General features: G+C 38.4%; 1 protein-coding gene across 3 annotated transcripts in view; it reads right to left on the reverse strand.

The window, feature by feature from the left end:
• Positions 1-15,033, reverse strand: part of UBE3D (ubiquitin protein ligase E3D) — a 158,549-nt gene that overhangs the window by 46,386 nt on the left and 97,130 nt on the right. For 2 of the 3 annotated variants that reach the window (XM_030315905.1, XM_030315904.1), the window contains exon 10: positions 11,148-11,862. The exons of the other annotated variant lie outside the window; for it this stretch is intronic. In XM_030315905.1, coding sequence (XP_030171765.1) covers positions 11,713-11,862 — 150 coding nt within the window. In that variant the 3' untranslated portion in view covers positions 11,148-11,712. Of the gene's footprint in view, positions 1-11,147; positions 11,863-15,033 lie in introns of those variants that run through there. 3 annotated transcript variants of the gene reach the window in all.

A 15,033-nucleotide genomic window follows, 5' to 3' on the forward strand; every position in this document is an offset into this window, starting at 1 on the left:
AATTATTTTGCCTTTCTAAATTATTTGATCTTTTGGCTTAGAGCACTTGAGTATTTTATCTTTATCTCTGAAATCTACGAGTTTTAGTCAGATATGTCTTAGACTTGGTCAGTCTGCATTAATTTTCCCAGGTACCCAACGAACTCCCTCAATGTGTAGATTCAGGTCTTTTTCTATTTCTTTAATTTATTTTTATTTATTAAAAAAATTTTTTTAAGATGCTTACTTATTTTTGAGAGAGAGAGAGAGAGAGAGAGAGAAAGAAAGTGAGCATGAGCAGGGGAGGGGCAGAAAGAGAGGGAGCCTGAAGCAGGCTCCAGGCTCTGAGCTGTCAGCACAGAGTCCAATGCAGGGCTCAAACCCATGAACTGCGAGATCATGACCTGAGCCGAAGTCGAATGCTCAACCCACTGAGCCACCCAGGCATCCCTGTAATTTATTTTTAAAGTATAGTTTTAAATATTATCTCAGTATCATTATTTTGTTTCCCTTTTTTTCCCTTAGGGACTCTGAAAACAAATTTTTAAGTGATCCTTTCTTTACTTATCTTTCATTCCCATTTCTCTTAGACCTGAAGGGTTGCAGAATAAGACACTCCAAAATAGGTTACTTTAACATAAAGATTATTTTGAGTTAAAGTACTTGAAAAAACAGCAATCACACACACAAGAAAAACACATTGACTTCCTTCTTTTTCTTAAAAGCAGGATATGAAATTCCCATATGCAAATTGTCCTTCCTAAACCAGAAGGAAAATAGCATTCCAAGAACCATAAGTTGAGACAAAAAGTTTTTATACAAACAGACTTTGTTAAAATAATTCTTACCTTCCTTTTGCCTCCTCACATAGCTTGCCTTTCCCCAGTTGCTTCTCTGTGCAACCTATTAATTATATAAAATCTTTGATTCACAGTTTCTTTCCAAGCTAATGGGTTTTGCCATTTCTTTGGTCCTTCACTCCTATGAGGACTTCTGTGTCATGCAAAACTTACATAGATTTGTACGCCTTTCTCCTGTTAACCTGTCTTATGTCAGTTTCTCAGAGCCTGCCAAAAAAAAACCTAAGAGGGCAGAGGTAAAAATCTGCCTCCCTTTCAGACCCTTATTTCTTTCTTCCTTTATGTCATTTTCATTTTCCTGGTTATTTTCCTATCTTCAAACCCTTTATTAAATTTTCATTAGTGTCTATTTTCAATTGGGCAATTTAAAACTATTCTTCATTCCTGAGACCATCTTCTCTTCTTTACATTTCCTGAGTTCAATCAACTCCTTTTCTATTTATCCTGGTTCTTGTCCATTTTGCATTTCTGACTCAGAGTGGTTTTTCATATCTCAAATGCTTGATGTCCTTAATTCTGTCTAGAGTGTGAACTTAAACACTTTTCTTTTGCTTCATGGTCATTTTGCAGGGAAGGTCTTTCCTGAATTGATGGTTAAGACTGTGTTTCATGATTTTTTGCAAAATTTCTCTATTTTTTTTTTCATTTTTATGATATTGGAGTATTTCTTTTTTTAATCCCTATTTTTAAAAAAGTCTGGGATTTTTCTGTCAGCCTAGCAAAGCCCAGGTACTTGAGTGGGTTTTTTCTGTCAGTGTGTTTCTTTTGGTGATGGGAAAGGACTTGTCAGACCTCTGATTATGTGATTTTCTTTGTCTTACAGAACCCTAAATCCCCCCTACCTTCAACCCGATTTTCTTCTTTTCTCCATCTAATTGCTAAAAAGCCCTTTCTTTTTCTTTGCCTTTTTTTCCTCTCCTCCAGAGGAAAGACTGCCCCAGTAAGTAATGCTTACCCTTTTAAATTGTGCTTGTGCCTTGTGGGGTGCCTGGATGGCTCTGCTGCTTAGGATTCTCTCTCTCCCCCTCTCTCTGTCCCTCCCCCCTTCCCCTTTCTCTGCTGGAGACCGCAAATGCGCGCGCGCGCGCGCGCGCGCGCGCGCGCGCGCTCTCTCTTGCTCTCTCAAAATAAATAACAATAAAAAATAAAATAAAATAAATTATGCTTGCCCCCTATCCACTGTGTCTGTCTTTTCAAATGTTATACCTTGTCCTATATGTCACCTGGCCCTTTCAATCACATATACTTTAAAATCTCTTCCCTATAATCCAAGCTCTGATCTGCTTACACATTTTTCCAGCATTTATTTTAGGCTGGATTTAACTTTTCTAGTGGCCATTCAAAATCACCCTCAGGCACCTTTGCTAGCCTCTCTCTTCTGTCTTCTTTGCAGTTTTTCTTGTTCTGCTTTTGCTCACAAAAACCCTTATGACAGAGTGGAGGTGGGAAGAAAGTATAAGGAATTAGACTTGTTGATGTTTTTTTCTATTTACTCACAGTTAGTTTGCACTTTTGGCCTTGTCTCTCTCCAAGTATGTGTGCAGAACTTTTATAATTGGGAAATTGTTTCCTATTGTTTTCAGTTTTTGAGCCTGATTATTATATAGCTACCGCCATTTTGTGCTATCTGGAAATGCATATGGAACGTTTTTTTGACTCTCCAGAGGAAGAACAAAGAGTGAGATACAAGTTTTTCAATTTAAAAAATATCCTGTTTAAGGAGAAAAGCAGGGGTCCAGCCGACTTTTGCCAAGAATGTGGCAACAGAAGAAGAAAATGTTTAGTTCTGTGTATCCAGAGTCAAACTCAGACTGTGATTTCTCTTACTGATTCTCAACACCATTTTTGGAGGGTTTTTTTTGGGGGGGGGGCGGGGTGCACAGGACAGAGAAGGATGATACAAAGTGGTTTATAAAACTGATAAAAAGCATCATCTCCACAGTGAGACTCTCCAAGCCTTTGATGTTATGAAATGAAAGTAATAATCAACTGAAAGACATAATGTAATAAACCCTCTGTTTATATCCAGAGCAAGTTTAGTTTAAATGGATTTTTAAAAGCACCTAAACACTATACAGCCAGGTACACTGGAGACACCATTATCGGGTTGAAAAGAAACAATAGAGTCAAGAAAAACTGAAAATGCAGTGAATGGTTGAGCTAGCTCTACTGTCATTAAACACAATTTCCTTTCTATTTCACACAACTCTAAAAGTAAAAACAAAGCCACAATCCATTTGCTTCTAGAAACTACTCTGCAATTTGTGCCCTGAACTGCTGACATTTAGCAGACAACTAAAAATCTGGGGATGTATAATTCTATTATGACCTAATGTATTTCCTTTTCTCATCATGCCACCTATCCATCCTCAACAAATTCGACTTCAAAGATAGAGAGCAGTGGTAAAATGTGATACCACTTACATTAATTATAAAAATGGCCACACCTTGCCTTTATTATTTACAAAGTCCTTCCAGACAGTAAGGGTAGGTATTATTCCCCTTCTACAGGTATGAAAACTAAGGTTAAGTCCTAGAAAGCCAAAGATGACACTAAAATTCTAAAACACATGAGAAATTGAACCCTAAATCATACAGCCACAAAATTAACTACTAGAAGATTAAGCAGCTGCACACAAAATTAAAAAAACAGAACAAATGAAAAAGACTTAAAAGCATACTGATTTCAAATTCTCATAAAGGTGGTTTTTTTTTTAATGTTTATTTTTCAGAGACAGAGCGTGAGTGAGGGAGGGGCAGAGAGAGAGGGAGACACAGAACCCAAAGCAGGCTCCAGGCTCTGAGTTGTCAGCACAGAGCCTGACGCGGGGATTGAACCCACAAACCATGAGCCCATGACCTGAGCTGAAGTCAGACACTGAACCAACTGAGCCACCCACGTGTCCCCCCTTTTTTTCTCAGAAAGGTTTTTGAAACTTTGTATCTCGGAAATAAAAAATATATATCCATTGAAAAAAAACCTCAATAATGGGGATAAACACCAGAATGGGTGAAATGGAAAACTTAGTACTGAGGGCTTTATCTTGAATTCAGGTATATATATGAAAGAACATTTAAGGGGCAAAGGAGAAAAGCTTAAAAGATTCTAATATATGTCTCATAGGAGGTAAATAGAAGGAAATGGGAGGGGAGGGATAATGGAGATTTACTACATAATAGTTAACAACGTTCCAGAACCAATTAAAGACAGGAATCCTCAGATAAAGTGGTCTCAGAGTATTAAGTAGAAAAAATTGTTTTAAATCCATACCTGGACATCACTATACAACTACAGTACACGAAGCACAAAGATAAAATCTTACAGACTGGTAGGGAAAAAAGGATGGGTTATCTTCAGAGTAATACCAAATAATCTTACAACAGCTGTCTTATCAACAGAAATAGATGGCAGAAAGCAATAAGTGATAGATCTTCACTGAAAAGGAATACAGAATTCTATACCTAGCTTAGTCATCATTCAAGACTGTGAACAAAATAGAGACATTTTAGACCTAGACTAAGAGAGTGTGCTATTCATAGACTTAGTGAAAGGAATACTAAAGGATATGGGATGCAGGAGAAAAACAAAAAGCATGCCAACTGTTATGTAGGTATGTAATGAATATTAAAATATTTAAATTAGTAATTTATTTGTTTTTAAGTGAAACACATAAAAACAGTAGAGAATAAATGGGGAAGATGTGGGATCAGGGGAAAATGTGCTAAATAGAGAGTTAAGGAACTTGATGGGGAAAACACAAGAGTAGAAGGATCCTGAGCTCACCTCATCCCATGGATGCACTGAGGTAAGTACATTATAACTAACTCTGCAAACAAAGACTGGCAGAAAAGACTTTCCACAGCTAGTCACAGAGAGAAGGCCACAGAGAAAAGGGTATCAGGGGCAGAGACACAGTTGGGAACCAATCCCCCGGATGACTACCCAAAATCTGGAGGGATATCACAAGCATGGAGAAGTGGGGATCAGACCCCACATTGGGCACTCCTGCCCTGGGGATCTGCACCAGGAAGATAAGTCCCCATAATATCTGGCTTTGAAAACTAGTGGGACTTAACTCCAGAAGGTGGCATGAAATCCAGTCCCCACCCTTAAAAAGCCCATGCTAAATAACTTGGCCTGTGACACAGCACAGAAGCAGCAGTCTGAAAAGTACCTGGTATAGGTGAATGAGATTTATTGACTAATCTTACATCTGTGCAGGAGGGGCAGGGATCTGTAGGAGATTTCTTCAGGAACAAAAGTGCTGGGAGGAGCCATTTTCTTGCACTCCCCCAGCCTACATAGCCAGATGTTTGCAGAAGCCAGTTCTAACTCTCCATCTACCGTGCTAGCACCAAATGCCCCACCTGGCATTCCTCAGCAGACCCACCTCCAAAGTGACTCCTGCAGCAGGGGAGATAACCTCACACCATCATGCCCACAGTTCCAGCAGCTGGGCCTTCGAGCTGGCTGTGCAAGGAGTAAGTCCTGCCTTCTCTTTACCTGCCGCTGTGGCAGAGAGGTTAATTGCAGATAGCCAGGATGAGTACTGGACCCACCCACCAACAAGCCCTTGCTGTTGCAGCCACACTTCTCAGCAGCGCAGGGAATAAACCATGCCTAGTGTGCCCACAACAGATGTATTAGTTCATTGCAGCCGGCTGGGCTGAAGGCAACTGCAGCTATGCTACAACAGGTGGGCATACACACCCCACAAAGGGAAGCATTAGAGCATTTGGTTCTGATGACCAGCAGGGACTGCGCTACAGGACCTCCTCTACCCAAGGCCGCTACTTTCAAAATCAGGAGATGTAACTTACTTACCTAGACTACAGAAACAAATGCAGAGAGTGAGACAAAATAAGGAGACAGAGGAATATATTCCAGTGAAAGAGTAAGACAAAAATCACAGAAAACAAGCTAAATGGAGATAAACAATATGCCTGATAAAGAGTTCAAAGTAATAATCATAAAGATACCAGCATTAAGAAAAGAATGGATGAACTCAGTAAGAACAACAAAGAGATAAAAATATATATATATATGTAAAAAAGAAACAGAGCTGAAGAATACAATACCTGAAGTGGAAAATACTCTAGCACAAATCAACAGCAGATTACAGGATGAAGAAAAATGGATCAATGACCCAGAAGACAGTGTAATGGAAAGCAACCAAGCTGCACAGTAAAAAGAAAAAAATAATAATAAAAATTAAGGAGAGGTTAGGGGAACTCTGTGATGTCATCAAGTATAATAAAATTCACAATATAAAGAAGAAGGAAGAAAGTAATAAAGATCAGAATGGAAATATATAAAGTAGAGATGAAAAAAAAACCAATAGAAAAGATTGATTAAACCAAAAGCTGGTTCTTTGAAAAGATAAACAAAATTGATTAACCTTTATCAGACTCATCAAGAAAAAATGAGACAAGTCAAATAAATAAAATCAGAAATCAAGTGGTAAAAATAACAATTGAAACCACAAAGATACAAAGAATTACAAGAGAATATAGTGAAAAATTATATGCCAAAAAACTGGACAACCTAGAAAATTTGTATAAACCTAGAAACATACAATCTTTCAAAACTGAATCAAGAAGAAATAGAAAATGTGGACACACTAATTACTAACAAAATTGAATTAGTAATCAAAAAACTCGCACCAAACAGAGGTCTAAGACAGATAGGTTATAGGTAAATTCTACCAAAAATCTGAATGAGAATTAATAGCTATTCTCAATTTATTCCAAAAAATACAAGAGGGAGGAAATTTTCCAAATTCATTCTACAAAGCGAGCATTACCCTGATACCAAAACCAGACAAACATTACAGAAAAAGAAAACTACAGGCCAACATCCCTGATGAATATACATTCAAAAACCCTCAACAAAATATTAGCAAACCAACATATATTAACATATTTAACATAAATTCAACATATATTAAAAGGATCATTCACCCAACCAAGTGGGATTTATTCCAGGGATGCAAGCATTGTTCAATATTCATAAATCAATCAACATGATACATCACATTAACAAGAGAAAAAACAAAAATCTTATGATTACCTTAACAGATGCAGAAGAGCATCTGACAAAATATAATGTCCATTTGTGATAAAAAACTCTCAACAAAGTAGGTTTAAAGGGAATATACTTCAACATAATAAAGGCCATATATGAAAACCCCACAGGTAACATCATACTCAATGCCTCTAAAATCAGGAAGAAGACAAAGATATCTACTCTTACCACTTTTATTTAACATAGTACTGGAAGTCACAGTCACAGCAATCAGACCATATTGGTAAGGAAGAAGTAAAACTTTTACCATTTGTAGAAGATATGATACTATACATAGAAAACCCTAAAGACTCCCACCAAAAATACTAGAACTGATAAGTGAGTTCAGTAAGGTCACAGGATACAAAATCAAAGTACAGAAATCCATTAAATTTCTATACACTAATAATGAAGCAGCAGAGGAAAAATTAAGAAAACAATAATACCATTTGCAGTTGCACCAAAGAGATTAAAATACTCAGGAATAAATTTTACAAAGAAGGTGAAATATCCAATCTTTGAAAGCTATAAGGCAATATGAAAAGAAAAAAACTGAAAATGGCACAAATGGAAAGATATTCCATGCTCATGGACTAAAAGAATTAATATTGTTAAAATGTCCACAGTACAATCTAAAGCTTCAAACCAATCTAAAGATTCAACGCAACCCCTATCAAAATACCCATTGCATTTTTCACAGAACTAAAATAAATAATCCTAAAATTTGTATAGAACCACAAAAGACTGCAAATAGTCAAAGCTATCTTGAGAAAGAACAAAGCTGGAGGTGTCACAACCCCAGATTTCAAGATATGCTACAAAGCTATAGTAATCAAAACAGTATGGTACTGGCACCAAAATAGACTCATGGATCAGTGAACCGGGATAGAAAGCCCAGATATAAACCCATGTGTAAATCGTCAATTAATCTATGGCAAAGGCAAAAGCATACAATGAAGAAAAGACAGGCTTTTCAATAAATGGAGTTGGAAAAACTGGACAGCTACATGCAAAAGAATGAAACTGGCCTACTTTCGTACATTTAAAACATAAACTCAAAATTTATTAAGACCTAAATGTGAGACCCAAAGCCATAAAACTCCTAAAAGAACACATAGGTGGTAATCTCTTGGCAGTGGATAAGTCTCTCCAGGCAAGAGAAACAAAAGCAAAAATAAACTACTGGGACTACATCAAAATCAAAAGCTTTTGCACAGCAAAGAAAACTATCAACAAAACTGAAATGCAATCTACTGAATGGGAGAAAGTATTTGCAAACATATATCCAATAAAGAGTTAATATCCATAATATATAAAGAACTTAAAGAACTCAAAAACCCAAACAATCCATTTAAAAAATGTGCAGAGGACCTGAATATTTTTCTGAAGACATGCAGAGTCCAATAGACACATGCTCAACATCACTAATCATCAAAAAAATGGAAATCAAAACCACAGAGAGACATTACTTCACACCAGTCAGAACAGTTAATATCAAAAAGACAAGAAATAAAAAGAATTGGCAAGGATGTAGAGAAAAGGGAACCCTTGTGCACTGCTGGTGGGAATGTAAATTGGTGCAACCCCTGTGAAAAACAGTATGGAGGTTCTTCAAAAAATTAAAAATAGAAATACCATATGATCCAATAATTCCAATACTAGGTATTTACTGAAAGAAAAGAATACATTTATTTGAAAAGATATATGTACCCCTATATTTACTGTCATATTACAATAGCCAAGTTATGAAAGCAACCCAAGTGACCAATAGATGAGTGGATAAAGGAGATGTGGTATACATGTACAATGGAATATTACTCAGCCAGAAAAAATGAGATCTATTTGCGACAACATGGATGGAATAGAGGGGACTATGTTAAGCAAAATAAGTCAGACAAAATACTGCCTGATTTTACCTATATGTGGAATCCCAAAAACAAAACAAACAAAAATGGATTCTTAAAAGTCAGAGAACAAACTCGTGGTTGCCAGAGGGCAGATGGTTGTGGGGAGGAATGGGTGAAATAGGTGAAGGTGATTAAGAGGGACAAACTTCCAGTTACAAAACAAATGTTATAGGGATAAAAAGTACAGCATAAGGAACATAGTCAATAACAGTATAACACTGTATGGTGCCTACACTTAATCATAATGAGTGCTGAGTAATGTACAGAATTACTGAATCACTACACTGTATACCTGAAACCAATATAACATTGTATGTCACCTATACTTCAATAATAAAAACATAGATAAAATACTGATAAAGTTCTTGCCTGTTTGAAAAATGTAAAGAGGGGCGCCTGGGTGGCGCAGTTGGTTAAGCGTCCGACTTCAGCCAGGTCACGATCTCGCGGTCCGTGAGTTTGAGCCCCGCGTCAGGCTCTGGGCTGATGGCTCAGAGCCTGGAGCCTGTTTCCGATTCTGTGTCTCCCTCTCTCTCTGCCCCTCCCCCGTTCATGCTCTGTCTCTCTCTGTCCCAAAAATAAATAAACGTTGAAAAAAAAAATTAAAAAAAAAAAGAAAAAAAAAGAAAAACGTAAAGATACTGATTTTGTTTTTGCTAGAAAACTTTCTACTCTATGTATTTAAAAATTTTAAGAGCACTCATTAAAAAAAAAAAAAAACCTTCATGCTACTGCTTCTAAGACAGCAGAGAATTTTTTTCAAAAGGATGAAAAAAATCAAGAAAACAGAGATTAAAAAATAAGAAAAAAGGAAGAAAAGTGTAACTACCAAAAAATACACACCCCTCTCATCACACTCACCTATACAAAAATGGTATACATAATTCCAACTATATTAGAAATGACAATCATGTAAGCAGATTTAACACACCTATTTAAAATACCGAGAACCATGTCTTCTGTTTGTAATGCTCTGATTTTTGCTAAAAACATTAGTATATTAGCAAGACCTGCTGAAAAGCAGCTGACAGTCCAAATGGACAATGTCTCAAATGTTTATTGCCTTTACACATGACATCCAAACTGAAGTTAAAAGATAAGGAAATAATAATTTAAGATCAGAAGCAAGAGAGTCAAAGACAAAGGTAGTTGTTTATAAAGAACTACACACGAGGGTGCCGGGTGGCTCAGTTGGTTAAGCATCTGACTCTTGATTTCAGCTCAGGTCATGATGTCATGGCTCATGGGATTAAATCCTCATAGGATTCTTTCTACCCCTCTCTCTCCACCCCTCCACGGCTTGTGCATGCGTGCACTCTCTGTCTCAAAATAAATAAATAAACATTAAAAAAACCTACATATGTACAACTCTAAAAAGACAAGAAAAGGCACCAGTACCTAAACAATACTCAGCTAATTCTTTACTCTGGTTTAGTCTATGTTCCTTTATTATAGCTTCAGACAATGCACTAGACAGCCTTCTGTATACAACAGATTAATCCAACTGACCTCAATTGTTGAAAGCTAACAGATATTAACTGCATGAAGCCCAGGTTGAAGGTACAGACATCCCTTCCCTGCCATCCCAACATAATCATTCCTTTGCAACCATCATTCCCAACTTCTAAGCTAGTAAGAAGCAAACATGCTGATCTTTATCTTTAAGGGGAAGCCAGCCTTAAATTGGATGGCAGTCTTTCCTCTTCAGGTGAACTTAATTCAGAAGCTTTCACTCACTACTCACTCACTACTGTGAGTCCTTCAACTACTGAAATTTAGAATCAGTGGATTTTTGAGCTGGAAGAATGAGAAACCTGAGATCTAGGCAGGTAGGTGATTCATACCCCATCACACTGGTGCAGGTAGAGCAGCTGAGCAAAATGCAAACCCATCTCTTGCCTCCATGCCAGGGCTTTTCCCTACCATGTCACTTAGCAGGTCTAGAAGAGCAAAGATGGGGGGGCACCTGGGTGGCTCAGTAGGTTAAGCATCTGACTTTGGCTCAGGTCATGATCTCATGGTTCGTGGGTTCAAGCCCCACATTGGGCTCTGTGATGACAGCTCAGAGCCTGGAGCCTGCTTTGGATTCTGTGTCTCCCTCTGTCTCTGCCCCTCCCCCACTCATGCTCTGTCTCTCTCTCTCTCTCAAAAATAAATAAACATTAACAAAAATTAAAAAATAGAAGAGCAAGGATGGAAAGGACAATAAAATAACTTCATTTTGTTTCTCACCATTCTTTTGACTTAGTGCCCTAACACCTTTCCTGTTCTAAATCATTTCACTTTGGTTAAGATATTCGTCGTTTCTAGGAGGGCTCACAAGAGGTTCTCAATGGAGACTTAGAGCAGTTCCACCTTGCAATCCATCATTCCCTTAAAGGTTGGCATCATTCCCAGGCTGCTGTTTCCCCCTCCAGCCAGCAAAGCTCCTGTGAACAACACAGTAGCTTCCTCTATGGGATAAGCATGTTCAGTCATTTCCATCTTGATGCTACTTTATTTCTAAAAGCAGACATATATCTTTAGCCTCCTTTCCAAGGAAGGAAGACCCACCACCAGGAAGCCACTTGACTGAACACAGTCGTGCTAAATGTGTGAGAAAGAGCCAAGTCCTCTTGTTACTATAGCTCCAGGCAAGAGGAAAGGCCCACATTTTCGAAAAGTTTCTTGGAATAAGCAATCATTTATAATTTATTTATTTACAAATAAATGCAAATGTAAAACCACTGGAAAATTCCTAAGTCACAAATGTTTCAATGTGGACCAGGATCCAGAGTTGGAAATAAGAGGCAAACTTGAAAGTACTAGAAGCCTGAGGGAGAGTAGCGAAGGAAAAGGAAAGCAGAGAAGTTAAGCTTGGGCTGTCCAGAGAATATCCCAACTTTCTTCCTCTTCCTTTTCTCTAACGGTCCATCTGCCAGGGTCTTCTCATGAAGGAGTGATCTGGGTCTCTCAGGCTGGAAGAGCCGAGGGCCACACAGCTCTCTACTCCCATCATTCCTGACCCTTCTTTGTAGCTACTAGGAAGGTCTTGTGATATGGATTCCATTCTCTTGGAGAGAAAAAGACAAAAACACATAATGTGGTTTCATCTATACTTTTCCTCAGTTACACACTTTCAAGATGTTCAGGAGAAATAAGAACCTAGTCCCTTTAAGGATCAAAGTTATACTATTCAGCCTTGGTGGATAAATTATGAATAGCTGGGGGCAGACAAAATGATTCTGTGTGCACATACTTTAAAGGAACTTTATAATCTAACCCAATCCCCTCAATGTACAGATAAAGAAACTGGGACCCGTACGTGTTACCTAACTAGACCAGGTTCGCAAGTCCAGTTGGTGGCAGATCTAAGACTACGCTACACCTTGAGTGTCCTGCCAGACTAGACTTGCCTTGAGAAGGAGAGAGGAGTCAAGAGGTTGCACATCCCTGAAGGAAGGAAGAAACTCAGAGGCTGTGAGATACTGGGATGTTAGGTGTGCATAACTGAGTGGCAGCAAGATGACTTGGAGAGGTAACTAACACCTGAATTTTACAAAGCACCTGACTGTAAAAGGGAGGGGTCATGGTAGAAGAAAACAAGTAAAAGAAAAAATATAAACACCATGACAATGCTTCAGGTTATTTCAAAAGTCAAGGATTGTGTTAAGTGCAGGTGAATAATGAAAAGTGATGAGGAAAATAATTAACCTGAGTTCATGAACCAGGTGTTCATCATAATTAAAAGATTTTTTCCCTTTACGTTTATTGGGATTATATTCTGTTATCATACAAGTGTTTCATACCTTGGTCCTGGAACCGCTTTATTAGAAACACTTTGGCTTTTTGTTACAATGCAGATTCCTGGGCTCTCCTCCAGAGTTACTAACCAGAGACCTGAATTTCAAACAAGCTTCCCATGGATCCTGACATGTAAGAATCAATACAGCCATAATCCCATCATTGCAGAATTAGACCCTGTTTGTCTTCCAGTCTTCCTCACTAGGATTTCAGAGTTAGAAGTGCAGAGAGAATGAGTGCCCTCAAATCACAAAGGTTGCTGAGAGCCTACCAGGCTGTGCCATCAGGCCTTCTCTCCCCACCATGTCTAGAAGGACAGATGGGCTGAAATGGACTAGGATGTAGTTGGTTTAATTATAAGATTCTATCTTTTTAGGCTAAAAGTGCAAATATGTATTATTTTCTAATGAAAACCACATTTTCTGCCATGAGTATGCACTTCTTTTAGAGTAGGGGCAGGGGGTGGGGAAGTTAATATATTAAAACAAGCAAACAAAACAAGAGACATAATTATTATTTTTTATTTCTTTTTAATGTTTATTTTTGAGAGAGAGAGAGGGGGGGGGGAGAGAGACAGAGCATGAGTGGGGGAGGGGCAGAGAGTGAGGGAGACACAGAATCCAAAGTAGGCTCATGAACTCATGAACCATGAGATCGTGACCTGAGCCAAAGTCAGACGCTTAACCAACTGAGCCGCCCAGACACCCCAAGAGACATAATTATTTACTTTCTGGGCTATACCCCATTCCTGCTTCTCTCAATAAGGACAAAGCCAGCCCAGTCAAGCTCCCCTACCAAGTAGCAGCTCCTCAGAGTACAGGCCAGTGCCATGCACAGCCTGGGAACTATCCTGCTCTGTCTACAACCCTAACTCCTAGGTAGGGATAGAAATTCCTGAGAAGAGGGATATGTGGCGGGGAACATGCGCGGGGTGAGTGGCTTCTAGCTGGCTCTCTGCCTGGCTGCATCCTCCAAGCTCTCTCTAGAGTAGGGCAGAATGACAGTTGGATGTGAAAGGAGGCAGAGGAAGGGAGAATCCATACTAGAGAACCGTATTAAACTAAGGATATCTACTCATTTTCCCAAACCAAGAACGCCCTGCAGGGCAAAAAGGGATGAAGAAGGCAACGTCCTTTTCACACCCAAATTGCTGAAGCCAACACTCAGAAATCTGTTTAGAGGAGAGACTGAAAATGGAGCAGTAATCACTACTTCTGAGACTGGATTCCCTAAATATAATGAGTAGCACTCAACTCCTGATTATCTCTGCCCACCAAGGACAAAGGAATTAGCAGGAAAAAACCAAAAGGCTGACACTTCTCAGGAGTTGAGTGTGCCAACACTACTCTCTTAATTCTCTGGAATGCACACAAGGATTACCATGAGAGCTGAGCACAAATTCTGGCAAGTGTCTGCCCATCTTGATGCAGGTCTATCTGCCTCCTGTTACATCTGCAGCAACCCTTGGACATCTGCCGTGGCTCACAGCCTCCCACCTTATCCATGCTCACCTAATAACAGGACCTTTATACAAAAGTCCCCCAAGGTCCTTTAACAGTCGCCAGGAAGACTGTCTTCATGCCAGAAGATTAAGCAAAGGAAAGAGAATACTGCCAGCATCTCATTCTCCATTCCAATGAGGCCAGTTTTATACTAAAATATATTTGTACTTGTGTATGTATGTGTGCACATGCGTTCTCAAAGCATACATAAAAAACACTAACAAGAATTACTCTACAATGCCAATATTGGTTATTCCTAGTGATTTTAATTTTCCTTATACTTTTCTGTTTTTTATCATGAAAGTGGTAATTTTTATCATGAAAGTGATGATCTTTTAATAATCATTTTGTAAAATGTTACTTTAAAAGGCAGAGATGAACATGACATGTAATAGACAGATAAGGCCGTCTATGTTGTGTGCTGCCTAAAAGTAGATGAAAAAAAGAAACTTCACTTTCTCTTCTCTGTAGCCCTTTGTTGCTGATCATCTGTAAAGTTCTCAGGCCTTTGCCTAACGATTTCTTAGATCCCCTATAGATTACATACTACTGTACCATAAGCGCTTTTTACCTGAGATGCCAACAAATGGCCAAATGATTAAACCAAATTTTCACATGTTATTTTCCTTTCTTCTTCTCTCATGACAGATATTAGCAGGTGGTGGGAAAGTGGCTGGATGGGAGAATTATTTGTAAAATTATTAATTTCTGAACAATTGAGAAGTTGAATATATGGTTTTTATATCATGGAAATGATGAAATTCAACTATCAGTGGATTTCTTAAAAATCAAGTAACATAAATGAGAATTTCCTGCTCTAAACAGTATAGAGGGCCCTTATTCAAGATGCTTCATCTAGTTTACCATTCCCCAGTGAATACTGTATGATTTCAAATCCTTCTAGAGCTGAGAAAATATCCCTGACCAACCCTAACTAT

The sequence above is a fragment of the Lynx canadensis genome, chromosome B2 (assembly GCF_007474595.2).
Source record: "Lynx canadensis isolate LIC74 chromosome B2, mLynCan4.pri.v2, whole genome shotgun sequence".
Taxonomy (NCBI): Eukaryota; Metazoa; Chordata; class Mammalia; order Carnivora; family Felidae; genus Lynx; species Lynx canadensis.